The sequence below is a fragment of the Elephas maximus genome, chromosome 5 (genome assembly GCF_024166365.1).
Source record: "Elephas maximus indicus isolate mEleMax1 chromosome 5, mEleMax1 primary haplotype, whole genome shotgun sequence".
Taxonomy (NCBI): domain Eukaryota; kingdom Metazoa; phylum Chordata; class Mammalia; order Proboscidea; family Elephantidae; genus Elephas; species Elephas maximus.
In genome coordinates, this window is record NC_064823.1 from 123,685,008 (window position 1) to 123,712,585 (window position 27,578).

Sequence of the window (27,578 nt, forward strand, 5' to 3'; positions counted from 1 at the left end):
ACTGACTTTTGTCTTATCTTTATCTTCTGCTTATTGGAAAAACTTAGACTTATTGAATAATGATAGACTTATCAGTTCAGTTCATTATGTTTTCATATTTCTGGTTTACAATATAGTTCATCCTTCCCCTTTTATACATACCGGTGTTAAGCGTAGCTGCCAGGAGCTGCCTGTGGTAGGCAAGCGCACGGCCTGTTTTCAGCTCTTTATCCTCCACCATCTGTGCCACTAATGGGAGTGTGGCGGGGGTGGTCATGGACGCCTGCTTTGGTGTCTGCTTACACGCAAGTACAGACGATTGTGGGAGTCCATTCTTTTGGTCTTTGTTGCTTTCTTATCTGATGCTTACAAATTATGTTTGTTTATATCTGTGTGATGTGGTAGCCCCAATGAGGATGCTATATGGGCTTTGGCTCCCTGAAGAGTTCAGGAACTTATCAAATCATTTTGCAGGCAGTGTTCCCTCTGTCCTTCGCTAACATGTGGGAAACTCCCCTCTGAATGTAAAGTCATGGAATCTCCTGGGGTAGCCCGCCACTGTTTATCTCTCAGTAAATCTCCACACCACCCATACTGATGTAGGGATGTTGTGAGACACCTTCTGCAGCCTCCAGAGCTGCCACACACTTGGTGGCAGCTCCTCCAATGCCATAACTAAGAATCACAAACTCCAGTTCTTCAAGTCCGTGGGGCATGAGGAACTTTTATGAGTTGCTGCTTTCATAAACTTCTGCCATGAGGCAGACTCTCACTCAGGGTCCAGGGTCAACGGTCAAACTCCACAAGCCATTCTTTAAAAAATAGGGCTGCTTAAACTCTGAAGGAATGACAGGAACACCCCATCCATGAACATACACTGTGGGGAACGATGTGGATGAGAGAGCATTATGTTAACTCTGCTCTCTCCAAACAGCAATATTCCTCTCCCTATCCATAGGATTTTTATATGGACTACAGAGGCAGGACAGGTTGGTAGGGAAGATCTTGCTGAATTTCTCACACTTTTCAAAGGCTAAAGCAATTCTCTGTTCTTAAAGGTGAGGTAGATGGTGACTCTGGGCTCCAGTGTAAGCTATCTCCCTATTAAACGCAGCCCTAGTCAAAAGCCCTCCTTGGGAGGGGGTAAAGATCTTAATTGGTACATTCCAACAAACTCACATCTGTTGTTAGATGCCATCTAGTCAGCTCTGACTCACAGTGACCCTATGTACAACAGAACTAAACACTGACTGGTCCAGCATCATATCTAGCAAAGCAATATATACTGAATATATTTTACAAGCTGACGTAAGATGGATTTTGGCTGAAAGCAGAGAATACCAGGAAGATGTTTACTTGTGTTTTATTGACTATGCAAAGGCATTCAACTGTGTGGATCATAATAAATTATAAATAACATTGAGAAGGATGAGAATTCCAGAACATTTAATTGTGCTCATGAAGAACCTGTACACAGACCAAGAGGATATTGTGTGGTTTAAAATCAGGAAAGGTATGTGTCAGGGTTATATCCTTTCACCATACTTATCCAATTTGTACGCTCAGCAAATAATCCAAGAAGTTGGACTATATGAAGAAGAACGTGGCATCAGGATTGGAGTAAGACTTATTAACAACCTGCAATATGCAGATGACAAAACCTTGTTTGCTGAAAGCGGAGAGGACTTGAAGCACTTACTGATTAAGATCAAAGACTACAACCTTCAATATGGATTATACCTCAATATAAACAAAACAAAAATCCTCACAACTGGACCAATAAGCAACATCATCCTAAATGGAGAAAAGACAGAAGTTGTCAAGGACTTCATCTTACTTGGATCCACAATCAACACCTATGGAAGTGGCAATCAAGAAAATCAAATGATGTAACGCACTGGGCAGGTCTGCTGCAAAAGACCTCTTTTCAAAATGTTCAAAAGCAAAGACGTCACTTTGAGAACTAAGGTGTGCCTGACCCATGCCATGGTATTTTCAATCACCTCATATGCATACAAAAGCTGGACAATGAATATGGAAGACCAAAGGAGAATTGATGCCTTTGAATTATGATGTTGGCAAAGCATATTGAATATACCATGAACTATCAGAAGAACAAACAAACCTGTCTTAGAAGAAGTATAGCCATAATGCTCCTTAGAAGTCAGGACGGCGAGACTTTGTCTCACGTACTTTGGACATGTTATCAAGAGGGACAAATCTCTGGAGAAGGACATCATGCTTGTTAAAACAGAGGGTCAGTAAAAGAGAGGAAGACCCTCAAGCAGATGGACTGGCACAGTGGCTGCAATGATGGGCTCAAGCACATCAACGATTTAAGGATGGTGCAGGATCAGGCAGTGTTTTGTTCTGTTGTGCACAGGGGTCACTGGAGTTGGACCCGACTCCATGGTACCTAACAACAACAACATATTTTACAAAGTTTGTTAACTTAGAAGAATGAACTCCAAACCCTTTAATAATTAACTGTCTGAATCAAATATTTAATACCTTCTGCATTTAGACTATCATCAATAATTTTAAAGGGAAATTTTTCCAATATCACATAAATGTCTAGTATGAATGAAAACTTTTTATTCTTATTTGAAAATAACTTAACCACCATTTAATAATAACTAATGGTTTTACAGCCCCCTACATTTTACAAAGAACACATTACTGCATTTGGTCCCCGCCTCAAATCTTTGAAATTTATGTAGAGTTTACTTTTAGTTTACTGTTATTATCTACCCATTTTATGAACAAGATAATTAAAGCACAGTTAGCAACTTGCCCTGACAGATCCAGGGCTCTAACTCAGCTTGTGAAATGAAAAGTCGAGGCTTTTCACTTTTTTTTTTTTTAATTGCTTCCCTCGAACACACCGTGCACTAATGCCGTTCTTCCTCAGTAGAGATCATGCACTCTCAGTATGACATGTCTCCTGGGTTAATCTGGTGAGAGCGGAAATGGACACATGCCCAGGCATCCGGTTATTCTATCACCTTGTCCGATCTGCGACCAAAGCATGTACTGAAACAGCTGTCTAGGATTAGCAGCATAGCCTGCATGTCAGCAGGACCTCAGGCCATACCCCAAATCAGAACTTTTAGGTAATAAAGGTGAAAAGAGCCAAGCGCATACAATATTTAAGTTCACGTTCCCTTTGGGCTGCAGTTCCCTGGGTATTTAAAATGAAGCTTAGTTTCTCAGTTTATTTGTATCCAACATAAAGGTTTGTATCTAACATAAAAGCTGATTATCTGTGAAGCCTCTGAAGATATGAATATGCTTTTTCACTCAGCAACGGTGAATTTTCTTGCCAAAGACTTTAGCATTTGGGAAGTAATATGCCATGCTTTGCACCCAACAGGGGTCATCATGACTTCTAGAAATATCACAAGGGAGCATCAGGCAAGGAAATTGGAGCGCAAAAGCAACAAATATACACCCATTGTTACCATAGCTACAAGAGGAAAGACCATAAGAGACGTACTTTCTCCCATAAGCAGTGAGATGAGCCTTGGTTGAGTTAGGATCACTGGGGTGAATAATCCTAGCTCTACCCACAGGGTCTCATCATGGTAGCCCTGAGTTTCAACATGTAATCTGGCACCAACAACGTTGTTATCAAGTTTAAGAATAGAAACCACTCTGGCGGGGTGCTGCAGAAGAAATTCAAACATTGGAAGACCAGTTTAACCAAGTTCCATCATGCCTAGCCAGCCAGGTTTGGATGGCACCAGAGCTATGGGTATACCCTGGGGAAATCTCAATTGCTTTAACTGCCATAGCTCTATCCTGATTCAGCTTCAAAAATTCAGGAATGAGAGAGACATTTTCCCCCTTTTCTAACCTGTAGAGTATCATCCCTAAAGTAACTAAAATTAGTCATGGCCGTTAATTTCAACAATTGCTGGTAGGGAAATGAATAATTTAAAGACTTTGCAAGTATGTGCAGGTTCTGAGAGTAAAGGTTAACTGATAGAACATCTAGAACTTTACTGACTGTAAGTAAATCACTTAAATCATTTATCCCTCCTGGGGTTACTCTGGGTAACTTCAAGTCAATTTCAACTCTCAGTGACCCTATAGGACAGAGTAGAACGGCCCCACAGGGTTTCCAAGGAACCGCTGGTGTCCACTGTGCCACTGGAGCTCCTTTAGTTGATTATTTAAGGGAGCACAGCACTCACAGGTGATATTGCTTATTTTACAAGCCAATCTATTATTTGCATGAAAGGTGACCTCCAGGTCTGGCTTCAGTTTCAAGTTCAAAGGATATCTTAGGGTAACAGTCTCAGAGGTTACTCTTGTCTCTTTCAGTCCAGTAAATCTGACCTTTTTTTTTAGGTATTTGAGTTTTAGTCTACCTTTTACTTCCATTGTATCTGGGACCTTCCGTTGTTCCTGGTCAGCATGGTGAGTAATGGTAGCTGGGCACCGTCTAGTTCTTCCGGTCTCAGGCTAGATGAGTCTGTGGTTCCTGTGAACTAGTCCTATGAACTAGTTTCTTGAGTCTTTGGTTTTCATTTTCTTTTGTTCCAGACAAGTAGAGACCAATAGCTGTACCTTAGATGTCCACTCACAAGCTTTTAAGATCCCAGATACTATTCCCAAACTAGGATGTAGAACATTATCTTTATGAACTATGTCGTGCCAACTGACCAAGTTGTCCCACGAGACTATGGTCCTAAGCCCTTTAACCCAGTAAACCAATCCCGCAAGGTGTATGGATATGTCTAGGAAGTCTCTGTAACTGTGCCCTCATGTGCTTTATTATATGTATGCATATATCTGCAGCACAAATATGTACATACATATGCCTACAGACCTATACATGCACATGCATGTAGTCACATACGCCTTCCTATACACATATATGCATGCCTATCTACCTATGTAACCACACACATATTTTCTGATTATTATTACTGTTGTTGCAAAATTGTATGTTGTAGCATTTACCGAAACTGTCCCTTACTCTTGCGTACTTCTTAGTGTCTTCATTTACCTTGGTCAAGCTGTGTAGGCTTCACCCATACTGGGTATTGGCTTTCCCAACACCAAAAATAACAAGTGTCTACTATCTAAAAAATGATTCCCTTTCCCTCCCCCATCCACCCCTGGTAACCATCAGAGAACACTAATTTCTGTATGTATACCTTGACTTTTTATAAAAGTGATACCATACAATATTTGTCCTTTTATGATTGACTTATTTTACTCAGCACAGTGTCCTCCAGATTCATCCATGTTATGTTTCTTGGACTCATCATTGTTTTTTAGAGTTTTGCAATATACAATATATTTTCTTCACAGCACTAACAAGTAATATCAATACTCATCTTTCAGCCTCAGAGCCTCAGACGGTAACTTCCCTATCAAATGACAGGACCTTTTTGAATCTACTAGAAGGCTCTTTTGAAGCCAAGTTAAGGCAGTGATTTTCCATACTCACCTGCCGAAGAGTGACCTACTTACCTCACCACCACTGTGCTTACACAGAGGACTGGGTATTCTTTAGCAATAATGAGGAACTAATAATAGTGTTCCACTTGAAAAATCTCCATTAATTTGTAGCTGGTAATGAACACCTAGCTGAAAATCACTGCAGAAACAAACTTTTTCACAGGGCACCATCTCCTACTGGCAGACTTGACATAGTACATTTGTTTTATGTCAACAGTGTTTCAGCCACAGTGTTAAAAAGTGCCAGAAATTCTAATGTCGAGAAACAGATGCTATGGGAATAAACTGCACAATATGATAAGAAAAATGAGGGTAATCGCTATAGGACTGACACAGTGGTCCTTACTGCTGACGACAAGGTGTTGTAGAATTGGTTGTCAAATTGAAGGTATCCCTTCGGTTACCACTTCAGATTATTCACTGTTAATTCATCACACTTCTTACGGAAAGCTGAAGAAGTTTTTGTTCTTACACAGTAAGGGCAAGGAGGCAGTTTAAAAACAACTCAAAGATATTAAAAAAAGGAAGCACTTTCTTTTCCCCTCGTTAAAGAAAAAAACGAAAGAAACGCAAATCAGCAAGAATTCTCACATTCATCCACAATTTAATATAAAGCATTAGGTTTTTTATACCCACAACAAAACATGGACCTGCAGAAGTTTTCAAACAATCCTCTAGCAGCTTCATGCGGGTCTTCTGGAGCTCTGGGCTGTCCCATTCATCTTCATCAACTCCCCAGTACAGATCTATGACCTGCGAACACACGGGTGAGGCAGCGTTAATTTATATCAGTGGGGAAATTTAATTTACCTGTGGGCTTTGCTCTTATTCACAATGCCAAACATATGTGACTTTTAACTTTGCTTTTTGCAGCCTGTTCTCCCTTTGAGAGGGAAAAGGAATTTTAAGATCCATCTGAAGAGATGATTTTTCATCCCGTATTTTTTTTTTATGAGTTGAGGATGAACGTTATAATTTCTTCTCTTGTTCCTGATTATCCTGATGACATGGACCCAGAGAAAATGAGGCGCTAAGCATCAGAGGCTTTGCAGTGCAAGCTTTAGTATTTTGAAATGGCCACGGCCTTGAAAGAAAATGTTGGAAAGCAGCTGGGATAAGGTTACCACATTATTTGAGACAATTAAATCACAGTGTATAATGTCACTGTACATTTTAATGCAAGAAGTCTGTGAAACCACAGTGGGCATTAACAAACACTGACCAGAGGTCAAACATCTACATTTCTTAAAAAACAAAACACCCTGTTTATTATATTTTATCCCATGGGGACAGTTTATGTCTGCTGTGTATGTAAGCACTCTGGCTTTCAGCAATATATTTCTGAAAAACGCGTATTGGAAAACAATGAAAGGTATGCCTTCCTGAGGAGTGAGGATAACAGGACCCACCATCTCCCTACTTCAAAGACTAGCAGAGATGATTTTGAGAGCCTGTAAAAACTTTGACAAGTACACTCTTTGAAAAGTGCTATGGAGAGTAGTATGGGTTTCCTTTCCTTTACTTAACTACTATTTGCACAAGGTAAATGTTTCCAATTGTAGCTTTGAAGATTTCTTCTTTTCATTTCTTTGTTTCACAAAAGCACAAACAAGAATCTCCCCCTCCCTACTTGCTATTTGCAAAGTATTCGGTGAGACGGGAGGACTGAGTATGGGTCCAGCCCTGCGGTCCGGGCACATGCAGGAGACACTGCGTGCTCCTCATCTCTTGGCTGTGCCCCCGCGTGGTGTGTTTGCATTAGGTCTTTGCCTGTCGGCATCTGAATTTTCAGAAGGCTGGTTGTGATATAAAAACAAACCAAACCAGGTGCTGTTGTTTCTGATTCACGGGAACCCCATGTGTGTCAGAGTAGAACTGTGCTCCATAGGGTTTTCAATGGCTGACTGTTTGGAAGTAGATCATCAGGCCTTTCTTCTGAGACACCTCTGGGTGGACTCGAACCTCCATCCTTTCAGTTAGCAGCCAAGTGCATTAACCATCTGCACCACCCAGGGACTCAGATAATGATATTAAAAAAAAAAAAGAAAAGAAAACCTGTTGCCATCGAGTTGATTCGGACCCATAGCGAACCTATAGGATAGAGCAGAACTGCCCCATAGGGTTTCCAAAAAGTGGCTGGTGGATTTGAGCTGCCGACCTTTTGGTTAGCAGCCCAACGCGTAAGCACGGCACCACCAGGGCTCCAACGATATGAAAGCTTCTTAAATACGCCCACAGCCCATTCCATGAGTTTTATAATATATGAAACTATCGGCACTGACTCTGGGGTTCTTCCATTTAGTCTACCTTATGGGGTTTAATCACAAAATATTAAGGAAGGGACAGCTGAGATTATAACTGCACTGTCCAAAATAATAGACTCCAGCTATGGGCATTTAAATTTAAAATAATTAAAATTATAAATTCAGTTCCTCAATTGCTCAATAGCCACACTGTGGCTAGTCTCTCCCATGTTGGACAGCACAGATATAGATCTCCATCATCACAGAAAGGTCTATTGGAGAGAGCTGGAAATTACTGAGCTTCCAGGAGATCACAGAAATCTAGTATAAAAGGGGAAGAGATGAAATTTTCCTCCTTTTGACACGCCACCTTTTTAAAAACACCTCCTTGTTAATCTTCTCATCCCTGCTCTACCCATTCATTCTGTACTGAAGGCCTGTTACTGGCCTACCACTGTGGTAGACAGAATTAAAAAAAAAAACAAAACAAACCCAGTGCCGTCGAGTCGATTCTGACTCATAGCGACCCTACAGGACAGAGTAGAACTGCCCCAAAGAGTTTCCAAGGAGCGCCTGGCAGATTCAAACTGCTGACCCTTTGGTTAGCAGCTGTAGCACTTAAACACTATGCCACCAGGGTTTCCAGATAGAATAGGAATACACTACAATCTAATTTGATAAATAATGGACAGCCCATGCAAAGAGTCATGCTCCAGGCAAATGAAAGGGTAAAGAAGTAATATTTCTGGCATATCTGTTATGAAGCTTTCTGGGTGCTCTACATGCCACAGAGTGTCTTGTAGTAAAATAATATCCTGCCTACTATGACCTATTTATGAAATTTTAGGATTCAAAACATGAGCCTTTTCACTTCACTGGCCCTGGGAAGATGCTCAAAGAACTGTGGCAAGTGGTTAGCGAGTCATCTCCTGGCAGTGGGAGAAGAATCCTTTGATATGCTGTCAGTCTCCTGTCCTGAGAAGAACAGTCACAGTCTTGGTTGACCACTGTTAGTAACAAGTTAATAAAAATAAGCTGACAAGTGTAGGAGGAGAAGCAGTGGCTAAACTGGCTGGTTTGAGCCTGGGAGTCAAAACCACTGTTATAAACAAAGAGTTAAAAAAAATAAGTAACTTGGCTTTATTTGTGGGCAGAGTCACTGTGCCAAGGTAGGTGTCCAAGTGTGGCAGGGCGTTGTGTCCTCTCAAACACTTCTTGGATCCATGCTGCCAGTAAAGAATGGCTAGAACCAGGACCAGGTTCTTCTACAAATCCCATATGGCTTGTCTGTGGGAGAAGGCCATGTGGTGGTTTATTGTTGTTGTCGTGTGCCTTTGAGTCAATTCCAACTCACAGTGACCCTATAGGATGGAACAGAACTTCCCACAAGTTTCCAGGCTGTCAGCTTTACGGGAGTAGATCACCAGGTGTTTTCCTTCATGATGCCATTGGTGGGTTCAAACTGCCAAATTCTTGACTAGCAGCTGAGCACTTAACCATTGAACCACCAGGGCTCCTATGTGGCAGTTAGGCTGGGGAAACTAGATGGCTGAGGCCAGTGACTGCTAAGAAGGTAGACTTGTTGTAAGTAGGCACTAGAATCAAGCCTACTCTTCTTAATTTGCTGTTTCTCCTTTGACTGGGCTGAGGTCAGAGCATCACACAGCCTCTTAGTTCCAGGTCTCTGTGGGGCTACCACTAGCTCATAACCCTCTTTTGTGTAATTTACAAAAAGTACCTCTTCTTCCAGACATTTTATTTTCATCTACCAGAAAACCATTATACTGAAATCATTAGAAGAAGACATTTTTGGCCATCTACCAATAATTTGTCAAAATAAATATACAAATCTGGTACAACGCAAATGGCACCCCCTTAGTTGTGAAACCTTTGCACTGTGGATGACCTAAACTACCATATACATGGTCTTGTCTCTATCCCTATGGCTAAGATGATTTGCACGTATCTGAGGAAGGTCTGATTTAGACTCTAGATGGAAAATACCATGTTTTTCATGCCAATAATGCACACCTTCTGCATCTGTTTGCCAGCCACTCCCGACCCCCCCGAGGTATTTTCATAAGCATGCTATGCTAATTTTGTTTACAGCAACATGTGGAAGAGAATTGGCATGGTGGTGCTTGTGCGAGTGTCTCACAGGGGGAGGGTGCAGCAGGCAAACGAACTCAGAAGGTGCTCGTTATTTTTGTAAAAAGAAGGTAGGCAGTTCTATTTTTCCTCAGTACTAAGATACATTTTCCAATCAACTATTAACAAAGCCTTTCACTGGGGCATCTACTACCTGTGTATCAAAAAAATGTACGGGAATGTGCCAGTTGATCCAAGCTGCCGGAAGAGGCATGTTAGGCAGCAAAAAAGAAGTAGGTCTTGAATTATGGAAAGTTTAGTAAAACTGGGGATGGCATACATATGAGAGAAGGAACTGTTAGGTCAGAGAGAGCAACTAGGTGAACGAGGCAGGGGTAGGATCAGGCAGGAGGTTGTGGATGTAGACATAAACAAGGCAAAATGATTCTAAATGGAAGGTTTCTGTTAAGATGTACAGAGAATGCCGTTAATTCTGATTGTGCAGAAGTGTAATGGGTAATTCCCATAAAGATGCACTCCAACTGCTGAACTCCTTAAGTCTCAGTTTCACCTCTGAAGGGCCTATTGACCTTTTAACCCTTTCATACCTGGGTGTACATGTAGCAACCACGAATTTTTCAGCCTCTGGGGTTTACTGGGAAGCTGCTGCACCAGAGACAGTGTGTGCTGCTGCAAGGCAGGGGCCTTTATGACTATTAGAAATGAAAGAAATGTGTGTGTGCCACGAATTGCTGTTTTTACAGTACTTTCTATGAGGTGTCTGAATTTTTGGTAGGAAAAATAGAAATTTTGAAAAATTTTTTTTGTTATACATATGTACCAATAGATCCTGGTGGGGACTCTGCGGTATAATTAGTGGTACTTCATATGTACCACTGAACACTTCAAGCAGGCTTATGGGAGGGGGCAAGAAAAAAATCCATTCTATCTACCAAAAATTCAGGCATACTCAATGACTGAGCATGCTTCCATTAATGAAAACACATAGTATCAACAAAAAATCCAAAGCAGAAAATATCTGGGTCACCAGTAGGTTAAGGTCAAGCTCAAATGCCACCTCCTGTACAAAATCTTCTTGCACTCCTAAAAGACATATGAGTTCTTATTCCACTGAACCTTCAACATATTTTGTACTTTTTATTTAAAATGACACTTTGTGGAGTTCTGTTTCCAGAGCAGCAGCATGAGGAGCTCCATAGACCCAGGCCCTAGAACAGCCAGTATAACTGGTGAAAATTGTTTTTCAAAAAGAGCAAACATTTAAAATCTCTGGAAATGGATCTAAGGACATTCTGCAAATGAAAAAACTTTATTCAAGAAAATCTACTAAAGCTCAGTAAGAACAGTGCATCTGTGGCATCTGAACCATAACCTCCTCCTTTTCTCTCCCCTCCCAGCTCAGTGTGACAGAAACTCTACTCCACATAGATGTAGTCAAGAACACAAGGATCCCGCTCAAAATAGTTCCCATTCCCAGGCTATGGTATCCGACATCATTTATCTTCCCCAGTACATATTGCAGAGAATAAATTCCAAATAAATGTAGCTGAGAAGCTGGCATCTTCTTTCTTCTACCCAGCCCAGACTCATAGGTTAGAAGCTTCACCTCAGGTTCACCACACTGAGAATACTGGAGCTCTAATTACCCTTGTTCCAGCTCTTCCATAGAGTAGCATTTCCATGCCAAGAGACACAAGCTGAGAAGAATAGAAGCTAGCTATCATCCCTATCCAGTTCCCTGCTCCTAAATTAAAGGTGACACTCAGAGAAAACTAAACCACTGTCTCCATTCCCAGCTCTGAAAGTGTGGCTCAGAGATTTTTCCCAGATAGAGAGGCAGGTTGTAAAACAGAGCTCTGAAGCTGACTTTAATTGAAACAGAATGTGGGGAAGTTCAAGCCTAAGGGCCCTCTCCAAAACAATAAAGGTTTTCCTGGAAAGCAATTAAGATGAGGCTGTTAGCTTGTTGAGAGATACAAACTAAACCATAGCCAAACACGAAAATAAGCAAGGAGACAGTGAAGAAGAGCACTTCCGAAGTCAAAGCAAACCTCAAACACTGACCTGAAGAACTACCCTTACGAACCAAAAACCAGGCCAAACCCACTGGCATCCAGTTGGTTCCAACTCACAGCAAACCTATGCACAACAGAACAAAACACTGCCTGGTCCTGTGCCATCCTCAATCATTGTTGTATTTGAACCCATTGTTGCAGCTACTGTGTCAATCCATCTCACTGACGGTCTTCCTCTTTTTTGCTGACCCTCACACTTTGCCAAGCATGATGTCCTTCTCCAGGCATTGATCCCTCCTGATAATATGTCAAAAGTATGTGAGATGTAGTCTCACCATCCTTGCTTCTAAGGAGCATTCTTGTACTTCTTCCAAGATAGATTTGTTCATTCTTTTGGTAGTCCATGGTATAGTCAATATTCTTCTCCAACACCACAATTTAAAGCGGTCAATTTTTCTTCAGTCTTCCTTATTCATTGTCCAGCTTTCACATGCATATGAGGTGATTGAAACACCGTGCTTAGGTCAGGCACACCTTAGTCTTCAAGGTGATGTCTTTGCTTTTCAACACTTTAAAGAGGTCTTTTGCAGCAGATTTGCCCAATGCAATGTGTCTGAATTTAACTGGATTATACTGTGGAACAATTTATGCCCCAGGGCATCATTAGGAAGACCAGAATAATCAGCCAGCAATTAGTGAAACCTAACATCTAGGTGTATTTAGGACAAGACACAGTCAAGGAGAGCTCTGATATAATCAATGTTATCCTAGGGTGAAAGTGTGCATTCCCAAGGCTATGACCTCAAAGGAGCAACATCAGAAACTTCATACTGAGAAGGAAACTGACTTCGCTAAAATAGTCCACCCAGTCACTAAGCAAACAAACAACAATAACAAGCCTCAGAGGAGGGAAGAAGACCAGTATTCAAAGATACTAAAATTTATTAAATAAAATGTCAAGTTTTCAACGAAAGTATAAGACATGCAAACAAATAGGAATGTGTGATCCATACAAAGGGGAAGAAAAGGAGGCACCATAAACTATGTATAAGAGGGACCAAATGTCAGATTTAACAAAGGCTTCAAAGTATTCATTATAAATATGTTGAAAGAACTAAATGAAACTATGGTTAAAGAGGGAAAAGAAAGTAGGATGACAACGCTACATCAAACAGCTAAAATCAATGAAGAGATAAAAATTTTAAAAAATAAAAATTCTGGAGTTGAAAAGCATAATAACTGAAATGAAAAACTAATTATAGAGGCTCAACAGAAGATCTAAACTGGCAGAATTAACAAGCTTGAAGATAAATTGATAGCGATTATACTATCGGAAGAACATACGGAAAAAGAACGAACAAAACCTTAAAAAAATGGGACATTGTTAAGCACATCAATACACACATGATGTGAGTTCCATAAGAAGAGGAGAGCAGGAAAAAGGAGAAAAAAATTTGAAGAAATAATGGCTGAAAACTTCCAAAATTTGATGAAAACCTGTAATCTACACATTTAAGAAGAACAACAAATTCCAAGTAATAAAAATGTAAAAAGATTCATACAGGGACAAATCATAGTAAAAATGCTGAAAGCCAAACACAAAGAGAAAATCTTGAAAGTATCTATATATATATATATACACACACACACGTGTATATATACATGTATATATGACTCATCACTTACAAAGGAAAACCAATAAGATTAACAGCTGACATCTCATCAGAAGCAATGGAGGCCAGAGGACAGTGGGATGACATATTCAAAGTACTAAAAAAAAAAAAAGTCAATGAAAATTATCTTTCAAAAATGAAGGTGAAATTAAAACATTCCCATATAAATAAAAGCTTAGAAAATTAGTTACTGGCCGATCTGCCTTACAAGCAATACTAAAAAAAGTTCTTAAAGTTTCTTCAAGTTCTTAAAGCAAGTGACTCAGGACAGTAATTTCAATTTACACACACAAAAAAGACAAAGAGCATCAATAAAGGTAATTATCTAATTATAAAATGCACATTCCCTGATCTGTTTTAACTGATTTGAAAAGTAAATGTATAAAATAATATGAATATAATTGCATTGTTGGGCCTGTAACATATAAAATGGTAAGATATTTGCCAAAGGAGGTAAGTGGGAGCTAAGCTGTGCTGGACTAAGGAAATGACACCAGATAACCACCATAATCCACAACAAGAAATGAAGAGAACCAGAAATGGTAAATAAGAAGTTAATATAACAAATGCTATAAATACATACTTATTCCCCTTCTTACAGATTTTTGAGAGACATAAAATTTTATAGATTATTATAGCAATATATTGTTGGGTTTATAACATTTATAGATGTAATATACATAACAATATAGCACAGAAAGGGAGAGAGGAATAGAGCTATATAGGAGTAATGTTTCTATATCTCACTGGAATTATTATGTATCTGAAACAGATACTGATGAGCTAAGATGTATATGGTAAGGCCTAGAGCAATCACTATGAAAACAACTTTAGAAAATAGTGAAAATTGCTAAAGGAATTAAAATGTTACACTAGAAAAAATTCACCTAATGTGAAAGAAAGAAGTAAAGGAAGAATAGAGGAAAACATAAGATATATCGAAAACAAGTAACATTGCAGACATAAATCTAACTATATTAATAATAACATTAAATGAGGATGGATTAAGTAATCAAAAGAAAGATATTATCAGACTGTATAAAAAACAAGATCATACCATCTGCTATTTACAGGAGATACATGTTACATTCAAATTAAAAAAAATAGGTTGAAAATGAAAGCTTGGAAAAAGATATATATGCAAATAGCAACCATAAGAAAGCTGGAGTGTCTCTACTAATATCAGAAAAAAGTAGATTTTAGAAAACAAAAAATGCTACTAGACATAAAGGGAAATATTTTATAATGATAAAAGGATCAATATATGTGGAAAATATAACAATTATAAACATACATGCACCTAACAACAGAGTCCAAATTATATGAAGCAAAAACTGAGCGAAATGAAGACAAAAAGAGACAATTCAACAATAGTTGGGGACTTCAATCCTTCACTTACAATAATGGCTAAGACAACTAGGAAAAAAAAAATAGAACACTTAAACATCTTAAAACAAATCAGTGCTAACTGACATCTATAGAATATTCTGTTGAACAGCACCAGATTTTACATTCTTCTAAGGTGCTCATGGAACATTCCTCAGGATAGATCATACATGACAGGCCATAAAAAAAGCCTAAACAAACACAAAATGGCTGCATTCATGCAGAGTATATTGTCCTTAAAATGGAATGAAATTAAAAAGAGAGAAAGATGTTTGGTGTCATGGATTGAATTATGTCCCCCCAAAAATGTGTGTTTCAACTTGGTTAGGCCATGATTCCCAGTATTGTGTGTTTGTCTTTTATTTTGTGATTGTAATTTTATGTTGAGAGGATTAGGGTGGGATTGTAACACCTCCCTTACTCAGGTCACCTCCCTGATCCAATGTAAAGGGAATTTTGTGGCCTGCACCACCTTTTATCTCTCAAGAGATAAAAGGAAAGGGAAGCAAGCACAATTGGGAACCTCATAACACCAAGAAAGCAGTGCTGGGAGCAGAGCATGTCCTTTGGACCTGAGGTTCCTGCACTAAGAAGCTCCCAGACCAAGGGAAGACTGATGACAAGGAACTTCCTCCAGAGCCGACAGAGAGACAAAGCCTACCCCTGAAGCTGGCACCCTGAATTTGGACTTCTAGCCTACTGGACCGTGAGAGAATAAACTTCTCTTTGTTAAAGCCAGCCACTTGTGGTATTTCTGTTATGGCAGCACTACATGACTAAGACATTTGGGAAATTCACAAATATGTGCAAATTAAACAACACACTCTTAAATAACTTATAGTTCAAAGAAGTCATAAGTAAAACTAGAAAATACTTTGAGATAAATGAAAATAAAGATACAACATACACAACCTATGGGATGCAGCTATAGCGTTTCTTTTTAAGACCTCACCAGACGTACATTTAATGTCCACATTTTTAGCAACATTCTGTTTGTGATAATAAAACTTTTTCTAAAGCTTTCCTCACTTCCTTCTGAGTCTTCATGACAATCACCTTTAATGTCTATAATTCTATCAGCAGTCTCTTCAAGGCAATCTAGGCTTCTACTATCAAGGGCCCCAAAACTCTCCCAGCATCTACCTGTTGCCCAATTTCAAGACCACTCCCACATTTTTTACATTATGTATTTGTTACAACAGTAACCCCACTTCCTAGTACCAAAGTCTGATTAATTTCTTGGGCTGCTGTAACAAAATACTATGAATTAGGTGGTTTGTGAAAACAGAAATGTATTATCTCTCAGTTCTGGAGGCTAGTAGTCTGAGTTCAGGGTGTAACAGGGCCAATTCTCTACACAGTCTCTTTGGCAAGATCTTTTCTTGTCTCACTCAGCCTCTGGTAGCCCAAGTGTTCCTTAACATGGAGATGCATCTTCACATGGCTGACTTTTCTCTGGATTTCTCTTTGTGACTCTTCTTTAATGAACTCAGACTGCATCAGGACCCACTTTACTCTGGTATGACTTCATGTTAACTGATAGTATTTCCAAAAAGCCTATTTCCAAACAAGGTTATTTTTCACAGGTAGTGGTGATAAGTCTTCAACGTATCATTTGTGGGAACACAATTCAATCCATAACAACATATCAAAATGTACAGGATACAGCTAAAGAAGCAACTGGAGGACAATTTATAGCTGCTTTTATTTTTAATGCTTGTATTAAAAAAGGAGACACTAAAATAAAAAAAGGGGGTGGCAAGCTAGAACTAAAAAATTCGGGTTTGAAATTATAATAATCTTTATTGATATAATAAAGATTAGAGTTAAAAAAATAATGAAATACAGAATAGGAAAGTAAAAGAAAATAAGCAAAATCGGAAGCTGGTTTTTTGGAAAAAAATCAACAAAATCGACAAACTTTTAGTTGGATTAACCAAAAAAAAAAAAAAAATGAGAGAGACATTTTTTCCTAAGAAGATAAACAAATGGCCAAAAAATACATGAAAAGATGCTCAACATCATTTATCATTAACCAAAAAACCCAGTGCCAGCCAGTCAATTCCGACTCATTTATCACTAGGAGAATGCAAATCAAAACCCTGAGGTACCTCTTCACACCCAACAGGATGACTATAATAATAACAATAAAAACTGGTAAGTGTTGGTGAAGATGTAAAGAATTTGGAACCCTCATACTCAGCTGGTGGGAATATAAAATGGTGCTGTCACTTCAGAAAACATTCTTGACAATTTCTCAAAACATTAAACATAGAGTTACCATATAATCCAGAAATTTGACTCCTAGGTATTTACCCTAAAGAAAGAAAAACATATGTTCACACAAATACTTGTACACAAATGTTCATGGCAGCATTATTCTGAGCTATTCCTTACAGCCCAAAAGTGGAAACAACCCAAATGTCCAACTGACGAATGGATAAAGAAAATGTGGTATAGCTACACAATGGAATATTTTTTGGCAATAAAAAGAAAGGACGTACCACAAGCTACCACATGGATGAACTTTGAAAATATGATCCTAAGTGAAATAAAGAAGCCAGTCACAAAAGGCCACATATTATCATGCCATTTATATGAAATGTCCAGATTAGGCAAATCTATGGAGACAGAAAGTCTATGGTGTCACTATGAATCGGAATTGACTCGATGGCAACAGATTTGGTTTTGGCTTATGGCAAGGAGACGGTGGCCTTGGTGGTGCAGTGGTTAAGTGCTTGGCTGCCAACCGCAAGGTCAATGGTTCAAACTCACCAGCCACTCCGAAGGAGAAAGATGTGGCAATCTGTTTCCACAAAGATTACAGCCTTGGAAACCATATGGGACAGTTCTACTCTGTCCTATAGTTTGCTATGAGTTGGAATCGACCCTAGGGCAATGGGTTTTGCTATGGCAAGGAGGCGGGGTGGATTTGAGGGGATGATGGCTAAAGGGCACAGAGTTTCTTTTTGAGGTGATGAAAATGTTCTAAATTTGTGACGATGACTGTACAACTCTATGAATATACTAAAAGCCACGAATTGTACACTTTAAATGGATGAATTTTATGTTAGGTATATGAATCATATTCCAATAAAGTTGTTACAAAAAAAAAAAGTAACAGTTTACACATGTAGTTTGAATTATAATTTCTACAGGTCTTATGCCCTCACTCATAGCATCGTTCTTTGAGGGCAAGAATACTGTTTAAATCAAAGCACCCAGCATACTGAGTGCCAAGCAACAAGATCGGATAAACACAGGTGGACAAAATGACCTGGGTAAAAATGTCCAAGCAAGGCTTTCATGTAGAATTTTTTTCATCAGAAGCCTGAAAGGTATCACATAATATATCTGCCACCCGCAGGAGTCTTTTGCAATAGTTGTGCATCTGTTTTTTTTTTTAAAGTTTGGCCACTACTGCTCTCATCCAGACTTTCATGTCTCTGTGTCTCATTTTGCTAGCTTTTTAAAATATTCTCCTGCCTCCAGATTTTCTCTTTCTCTCTCAGTTCCTTTCCGTATCTCTTTATGGGCAGAACAGGATGAAAAAAAGATAAAATCAAGCAACCGTGAAGACAGAGAAGAAATAAACAAATGAAACATTCAACTTCGGCAATAAAAAACATCATTTTGGGCAAACAGATATGCCATACATCTACATGATCAATAACTGGCAAAAAGCGGTTGGAGCCTAAAGTACTCGACAAGACAAGATTTATTATATACTTTAAAAAATTACTTTTTGCTTTTAGCCTAATGTCCAGGCACTGCAGACACTGGAATCTAATTTACCACTTATTTGAATACTAACTTGTTGACAGCACATTTTATGCCTTTATTTATTTCATCATTAAGGATAAAAGCTCAGGGAAGTAATTTGATTTCATCATTTTTACTTAAAACTATCTGACTTGTATTAAAAATAATTCTTAGGGAAGCTAATTTATCATGCTCATTATGTGCTGAATTGCTCTGAAAACAAAACAGCCAGCAAATAAAAGCCCTAACAAACGTCACCACTTGAGATCAGGCATAATCACTTAAATACCAAGATTACCTAACAATGAAGCAACCTTTAAAGAAAGAAATACCCTCATGCTTTACCTAAAAAATAAGTAAATAATTTTTTTAAAAAAGAGAGTGAGAGAGTTAAATTTGAATTCATAATGGCCCCGATACCATCATTTCTTTGGAGTCTTCGAATTTAAATATTTTCCAAAATATTTTCTTTCTCAGTGTTCCCCAGCTCTGGAACACTGTCTGAATGTAAAATAGAAATGTAACTACAGAGATAATATGACTGACATCTTTTAAACAATCACAGTACTGAAATGAAGACTGTTCTTCAAAGTTACTACAATGGAGGCTGCACACTCATTCCAATGATGCTGCCATTGCTCACAGCATTTCCTCTTCAGGAACTGTCTTCTCATTTTGAATTGGGAAAAATCTCATCACTTTATTTTAGTTGGAGTTCATTTTGATTAAAAATGGTATTTATCCAGCCATACTGCCCTTTATACTTATAAAACGTGGCTTTGCAAAGATCTTTAGCTCTTTTGAGAAGTCAAGTCTACTGTAAAAGAATTAACATCTGCCACCACTAAAAACATTCAAAGGAACAAGAGCAAGTTCACAAAGTTTTGAAGAGTGACAACATTATTGTGTTAAGGACATGGCTTCCCAAGATGAATACAATGATGAGGACAGTGCTCATCTGATTTTTAGTATTTGTGTCCCATTACTAGAATGTCCATCTAACAGAAGCAGAGAGGAGTGAAAACTCCCCTTGAGACTTGGTTTATCAGATACTGTTTACCAGTGGCTGAGTTTACAGACATGATAATTATTTCTCTCTATGGTTAGAATGACATTCCGTAGATGTAGGCAAAATAGAAAAGAAAAAAACAAACAAAAAACCCGAATCATCAGGCCCACATCATCAGTGGCTACACTTTTACCATAAGAATTACAAATACTGACTTTAGGTCACCTGCAATTATTCTTAGTCATGAGATAAATGGCTAAGGGACACATGGAAGCATGACTAAGACAGACAATTCTGGGAAAAGCAGATCCTAAATCAAGCCCAGGAAGGCCTGACTGGTCCCTGTGTTCACCCATGATCACCAGAAAGAAAGATGGTCCAACAGTAGGAGGTAGGATGATGCTTCATCCAAAGCCACATGAAGACAGCTAACTTCTCAATCTGATGTCCCTGAGCCTTGAGAGATTTAGCCTCTGGACAACCCTAACGATTACAATGTGATGGTAAGGAAGAAGTAAACCAGGAACTAAGGCTGGGCCTCTGGCTACTAAGGCTTCACGAACACGGAGAGAGAGAGAAGGTATGCACCAGGAGTTGCTGGAGGCAGGGAAGGAGCAGCCAAGATGAAAGCTGCTGTGTGCTGAGTATACGCTGGAGCAGCTCACTGCATGAAGGAACCTAAGTCAGGCTACAACTAGGTACCAGTTTCCTTCAAGGGAAGGAAACCTGATCAGAAACAGAGAAGCATGCTGGAGTGAAAAACCCCGAGTTACATTTATTCTATCACTGGGATTCTGGTAACCACTTTATCATGGGGTGTGTCAACACAGGTTATGTATGTGTGACCCTCGGGGTTTATACACATCTCCTTCCTTCCATTCTTGTTCCTTCTAATCCATTAACTACACTGCAGGCAAAAGGATCTGTTTAAAACACAAGTCGGACCATAGCAGCTAAGATTTCCTCTTAGCCAGGCACTACATGCAATAACTCATTTAATCCTTAAACAAACTTATGTTGTATAAAGAAAAAAAAAAATGTATACACTACCTTTATTCCCATTTTACAGATGATAAAACTGAAGCACAGGGAAGCTAAGAAATTTGCCCAAAGTCACACTGGTAGCAAGTAGTATAAGTAGAATTTCAACTTGGGTTCTCAGCATTATTTTACAGGGCTTTCTATGATTCCACCATTCGTTTATCAGTTTGTTGTACTTTGGCAGCTTCTGTGTTGCTATGATGCTGGATGCATCATCACAGATATTTCAAATACCAGCAGAGTCACCCATGGTAGACAGATTTCAGCAGCGCTTCCAGACTAAGACAGACTAGGAACAAAGGCCTGGCATTCTACCTCCAAAAACTAGCCACTGAAAACCCTAGGGATCACAACAGACTATTATCCAATATAGTGTTGGAAGATGAGACCCCTAGGTTGGAAAAAAAAAAAAATTTGGAAGGCACTCAAAATTCACAGTGGTCACAATGGACTCGAACCATACCAACCATTGTGAGGATAGTAGAGAACCAGGGAACATTTCATTCTGTTGCACATAGGGTCACCGACTCAATGGCAACTAACAACATCCATGCTTATGTTTCCTATTACCCTGAAGATAATGGCTAGAATCCCTGACATGACTTATGAGATCTGCCATGATCTGGTTCCTGCCTAACTCTCCAACCTCATTTCATATCACGTTCTCCCTCATTGTTTATGCTCTAGCTATACGGTACATACTCACATATATAAACTCATACACACATACATATATATAGTTCCTCAAATTTAAGAACATAAGAGGCTATATGGTGCAGTGATTAAGGACACGGACACTGGAGTCAAACTACCTTGGTTCAAATTCTGACTCTATTATTTATTAGTTTTGTGATCTTTAGCAGTTATTTACTTCTCTTATTTTTAAGTTTTCCCATTTAATAGAATTTATCTCTTAGGCTCATAAAAAAAATTTTTTTTTTAAGGAAGGACTAAACAAGTATACATAGCATCACAAACACTGCGTGGCAGGTAGTAAGGACTAAAAAAAACCCCAGTATTACGTAGTGATTATGTAGTAAGGACTACATAATATAAAAGTTCCCTTCCAAATTTCCAATGAAAAAATGTTCCTTCTGTCCAGTATGTTCTTATTTTAGCCTAGCCAACTCCATGTACCCTTCCTTCAGAATTCAGGTTAGACATCAGTTTCTCAAGCAGGCCTTCCTGATGCCTCTAAATGTGACGAGGTCCCCTATTATGCATGCTAATTGTTGTTGTTGGATGTCACTGAGTTGATTCTAACTCATAGCAACCCCATACGACACAGCAGAACTGCCTCATAGAGTTTCCTAGGCTAATCTTTATGGGACCAGATCACCTGGTCTTTTCTATCATGGAGTCACTGGTAGGTTCGAACTATCAACCTTTCGTTTAGCAGTTGAGTGCTTAGCCATTGTGCCACCAGGGCCAGTGCATGGAACAGTGTTGCAGAGATGTAAATGTGACATAGCCTACCCATGCAGAGATAAGAAGGTCATAGTATCATACACTTTGGAGGCCAAAAACAAATTTAAAGATCAGAGAGAAGAAATAGTTCATGGATGAGAAAACTGAGGTTAAGTTACTTGCTCTATAACTAATTATTGATAAAGAAAACCTCATAAATAAGTGTTCTTTTACATGATGGAAAGGCTTATTAAAACAGCTACCTCATGTTCAGAATCTGAGAAAGGCTTTGTGGTGACTGTGCCCAACTGGGAGACTTAAATGTCACCTGCAAATAGGGAACTATTTCTCCTTCTATTTATTGAAGGACTAATCCTCTTGGGTGATTTCCAGCGTTGGGGTAATTGGACAGCCATAATTTAGCAGAATTAAGTGCTTAGCAAAAAATAGCTCCTCCAGTAAATTCTGGAACTTCCCACAATCCTCTGCTCTATATTTAGGAGAAATATCGCGTAGAAGATTATCCACTAGCACAGAGTAAATACCGCCTTGGGCAGTTAGGGTTCAGAATTCCAGAACAGCCATTCCATGCTACAGAAACGGTTAGTTGATATTTACAATTAAACTGGAGCAATGACGGTCAACTATGACACCATACCATCCTTCCCTTCTGTCTTTCATCATCTCTACTTATCTTCTTTCCTCCTTTGTATTAACTGACTCACTCACACTGACAGAAGGAGGAGGATGTAATGTGCTTGTAATAATTTTAAAGAATAGTAACTTGGTAAGGCCTGTCCGGGCTTTGATGGGCAGCAAGAAACGTAATGCGATCTAGACAAATGGGAGCACTGGGCTGAGTGAAATGATGATGATGTTTGATTCAATGAGGAGATATGCATTTCATTTTAGCAAGCAGCACACACCTGACTGGTAGAAAATGGGAAAGGCGTGATTAGTTGACAATGTGGAGAAATGATCAAGCACACGACAACAAATCCTGTCAATGATAAAGCCATTTGTGCATTTTGGTAACTCAGGAGGCAAACTGCATTTTGAAATCCCAGAGCAAGCAGACGGTTGGGAGAAAGAAGAACGTGTACAGAGGAAACTGGGTCTCAGAACATAAAGGCTGAAGTGAGAGAAGTAAGAAACCGTGGAGGAAAAGTTGTTAGGTACAACCGATGTTAGACTTCATAGTTCAACTCAGTAATTATTAGGAAGATTAAGCTAACTGCAGACTCACATAATTAACTAAACCTGCAACTTTGATGTGCACAGAAAATGTAGCTTATTTTGTCTAAGAGCAGTCTGGGCTCCCTGCCCAAGTCTCCATCCTATGGTTAGCCAGATAAAGGTGAACTTTTAATTCCATCCAGTTTAAATCTTACTCTGAACTGATGTTTCCGACTCTTTACTTAGTGCTCAGGAGTTCCTGAGTGGTGCAAACACTTAATGCACTCAGTTGCTGAGAGATTGGAGGTTCAAGTCCACCCAGAGGCACCTAGAAAGAAAGACCTGGTGATCTACTTTAGAAAAACCAGCCACTGAAAACCCTATGGAGCACAGTTCTGTTCTGACACACATGGGGTCACCATGAGTTAGAATCGACTCCACAGCAGCTGGAGGATTTACTGATCATTGCCTTTTGAATCAAGATGCCCAGTCTCACAAAAGGCTTCTCCATTTCTCTGTTTTCATCCCTAAGAAGATACTCAGATGACCTCAAAAAAATAAAGCTCTGGGGTACAGTGCCCAGGTGATCTCACTATCTGCCTGGTTGCTGGCAGTCATAGCTGAGCTTGGGGTGGGTGGAACCTGTGGACTGGCTTTCCCTCTCCGCTTGGTCAGAGCCTGGTGTTGCTCTGTAGCTGATCCTGCCCAACTTCACCTCTCCTGGATGGAGAGCCCATATCTGCCCCATGCTCCATCCAGCGCATTCACCCAAGGCCTTTGAATGGTCACCTCTCCCTGCTACAGGGACTGAAAGCAGCCTTCTACTCAGCATATTTGACATAGAGTAACTGATGGCAACTTGGGAAATTAAACCTCATGGTCTTGTTGCCTTAACCATGATGAGGGCATGCCCAGGGTGGGAAGCGATCAGTTGTGAGGGGGTCTATTTACAGAAATGCAAATTGCTAACGTACTCGATTGCTGACTGAAAGGTTGGAGGTTTGAGTCCATCCAGAGGCACCTGGAAAGAAACCCCCCAAAACCAAACCCATTGCCATCGAGTCAATTCTGACTCATAGTGACCCTATAGGACAGAGCAGAACTGCCCCATACGGTTTCCAAGGAGTGCATGGTGGATTCAAACTGCCAACCTTTTGGTTAGTAGCCGTAGCTCTTAACCACTACACCACTAGGGTTTCCTTGGAAGAAAGCCCTGATGGTCTACTTCAGAAAAATCAGCCATGGAAAACCCTGCGGAGCACAGTTTTTGTTTGGTACACATGGAGTCGCTATGAGTTGGAACTGACTTGATGGCAACTGTACCAGAAAATAGAGAGTAGAGGAAGGCACCCTTGGTGTTAACTTCTCTTTCTGAAGCAGAGGCCAGAGAAAGGAAAGGAGAAAGCACCTCTGCTGACATCTGCCAAACTCTCCCTCCTGCCTTCCTCTTTCTGTTGCCCTCTGCCTGTGCCCAGAGACCAGATGGGGCAGGTCTGGCTCTGCCTCATTGACAACCTGGGTCCTTTTCTCTATATATTAGATCCCAAGGGGGCAGAGTCCTACCGTATCCCTTGGTCAGCTTAAGAAGGTGCTTAAAACAATGTAGAGCAAACCCCTCTTAAGATACTAACTAACCTGATCTACAAGGCTTTTGTCTTGCTCTATAATTCTATCTTGTACGTGACAATGAATATTTCCTGAATAGTCTTCCCATTCATATTCTTTCTGTAGCAGACACTAAGCACCCCTCAGCACAAAGGTCTTTTACTATACTCAGAAAGGCAAAAGAAAAATGCACATGGTTTCACTGTATGACGTTCTTGATCAGGAGAAAGAATCAAAACTGTGAAGGAGAGAAAGAAATCACCAATGGTTGAGAGTCTTCCACGTGCCAAGCACTTTGTATTACACCTTACTTAGCTCTCACGACAATCCTGCAACATAAATTCTATCCCATTCATTCCATAGAAGAATCAAATATGTGTCAAACAGGTCAAGCAATTTGCCCAGCATCATGGGATTAGTAATTTGAAGACCCAGGATTTGAACCCTAGGCTTTCTAACTGCAAAATTCATTCTGTCTCCACTACACTCATAAATGACATAATCTGCTGCATTTTATTGAATCTAAAATATCATCCGCTGTGGGCTGCTCCAATATTTCATGTACTGCTATAAAAGAAAAGAACTGCCAATTACATGATGACACACATTTATCTGTAAGATGAATCCTGATTTCAGAGATGTGAAAAAATGTGTATCTTGGAATCACTGAAATATAGCAAATACTGTTCATGGAAGATTATTTGAACAGCTGTGTGTAGTATGGAGAGAGCACAAAAACACCAAGGGTAGGGAAAGATGGAGGTAAGGCTGCCCATCATTCAGCTGTTAAAAAGCAGAAGCCAGACTAAAGACAGACTTGTGAAGTGGAAGAGAAGGTGAGCTTCTAAGAAACCCTGGGGCAGATGAATCAACAGGAATAGCAGCAGCTTGGATCTAGGCTGAAAGAGTGAAGTGCAGGCTATGTGCCAGCACATTAAAGGCTGGAGGACCGGGAAAGAGTAGCAACTGACAAAGTGGGAAAGGAGGATGAGCTCTGGTTTAGACAAAATAACATTCAAAAACCAGAGAATCACCCTCCTGGAACTACGAAGGAGAGAAAGGTGAAAACGCTGGCATGGGGATTACCCACACAGGCAGTAGCTCAAGGAGAACATAATTCCCTATTTAGGGATCTGGGGAAGAAGAAAGCCAGGTGGATAGGGGTGAACCTGTGGGCAGGCTGCCAAAAGAAACACAGATGGAGCCTAAAAAAAAGAACAAATCCCAGGCAGTGAGGGGCCTCAGGAAGCACCTCTGCCAACGATAAGCATCCATAGCTTTGATGTCTTCCAAAAAAGGCCCAAAGCCATTGCCTTCGAGTCGATTCTGACTCATAGCAACCCTACAGGACAGAGTAGAACTGCCCCATACGGTTTCCAAGGAGCAGCTGGTGGGTTCAAACAGCCGACTTTTGGTTAGCAGTCTGAGCTCTTAGCCACTGCATCACCAGGGCTCCTTGGTGCCTTCAGGTGACATCAGCTGCCATCCTGAGGCAGAAAGCAGATATGGGCAAGATCGTCCTGCTGGCAGGAACTGTGGGTTCCATTCTCACACTTCCTTACATACCTAGGAACCCAACAGCAGCCTGTCAGAGTGAAAGAAAAGAGCTGGGTCAGCACAATGAAGTTCCTGCTCTGAGACCAATTTGCTACACTTCATTGCAAGGGCCTATTGGAAAAGTCTGTCTTAAAGCTTTACTGAGCAAAGCTGCCAAAGGTAACAAATAGCATTCACCAAGAAAAGGCTTGTTAACTTAAGATTTGGAAATACATGGGATTAGCTTTCTTATCGCCTGCCTCTCTTGATTTCAAATAAAGTTTCAAGTATTAATACAGCAGGCAAAAGTACTGCTGACCGCACATTTTAGTCTGTTGCCTCATAGATTACAGTCATTCGGTTGTGGCTCCACAACATTTTTCAAAGTTGCATTTAGTACTTCAGGTTGTATATTCAATTAATACAATGTTCAAGGGATCAAATAAAGGAAAAAATTAATTTAACAAGTGGAAAAACTATTTTCTCAATACATATATTGCTGGGAGCCAGGCTGCAAGGGCGGCCCCTCTGCACCCACTGCCCCCAGCATAAACATTGAAGAATTCCTGAAAAGTCAGGAGGAGCCAGGCTGCAAGGGCGGCCCCTCTGCACCCACTGCCCCCAGCATAAACATTGAAGAATTCCTGAAAAGTCAGGAAGAGCCAGGCTGCAAGGGCGGCCCCTCTGCACCCACTGCCCCTAGCATAAACATCGAAGAATTCCTGAAAAGTCAGGAATATCTCTGTCATCTGTGTTATGTTTCTGTTTCATTTTCAGCCTGTGTATAGCAGAATGTATAAGCATAAAATTCCATTATAGATTTAGGGACCTTTGGAGGGGGGCGTCCTACTCATAATCCCCTGGTAAAATCCTGGGTAGGGACAGCCCGTGTATTACCTGGGGATCAACATGAAGTTGTCTTAGGGGGAAAAACGAATAGCTCAACTATGGAAAACAAAAACAGGATGGTGGAATCCTGGTATTTACCAAGGCCCTTTTTGTGATTAAACCACCACCCACACATGATCCCATAAAAGTGGAAAAACAAAAGGCAGTGAGTTCTCTCAGCCAATTTCTCAGCCAATTACAGGTCAACCTTCTCGTCTACCCCGCTCACTGCTGCGCTTGACTGGTCTTTGGGTATAGAGATTGGGCTAATTGTCCT

The 27,578-nt window shown here is 40.0% G+C and overlaps 1 protein-coding gene across 1 annotated transcript in view; it reads right to left on the bottom strand.

Annotated features, from left to right (window-relative positions):
• The window catches only part of NWD2 (NACHT and WD repeat domain containing 2), a 265,622-nt gene that overhangs the window by 124,124 nt on the left and 113,920 nt on the right, over nt 1–27,578 (bottom strand). Inside the window, exon 3 of the mRNA XM_049886375.1 lies at nt 6,088–6,204. Within this exon, the coding sequence (XP_049742332.1) occupies nt 6,088–6,204 (117 nt within the window). The remainder of the gene's footprint in view (nt 1–6,087; nt 6,205–27,578) is intronic.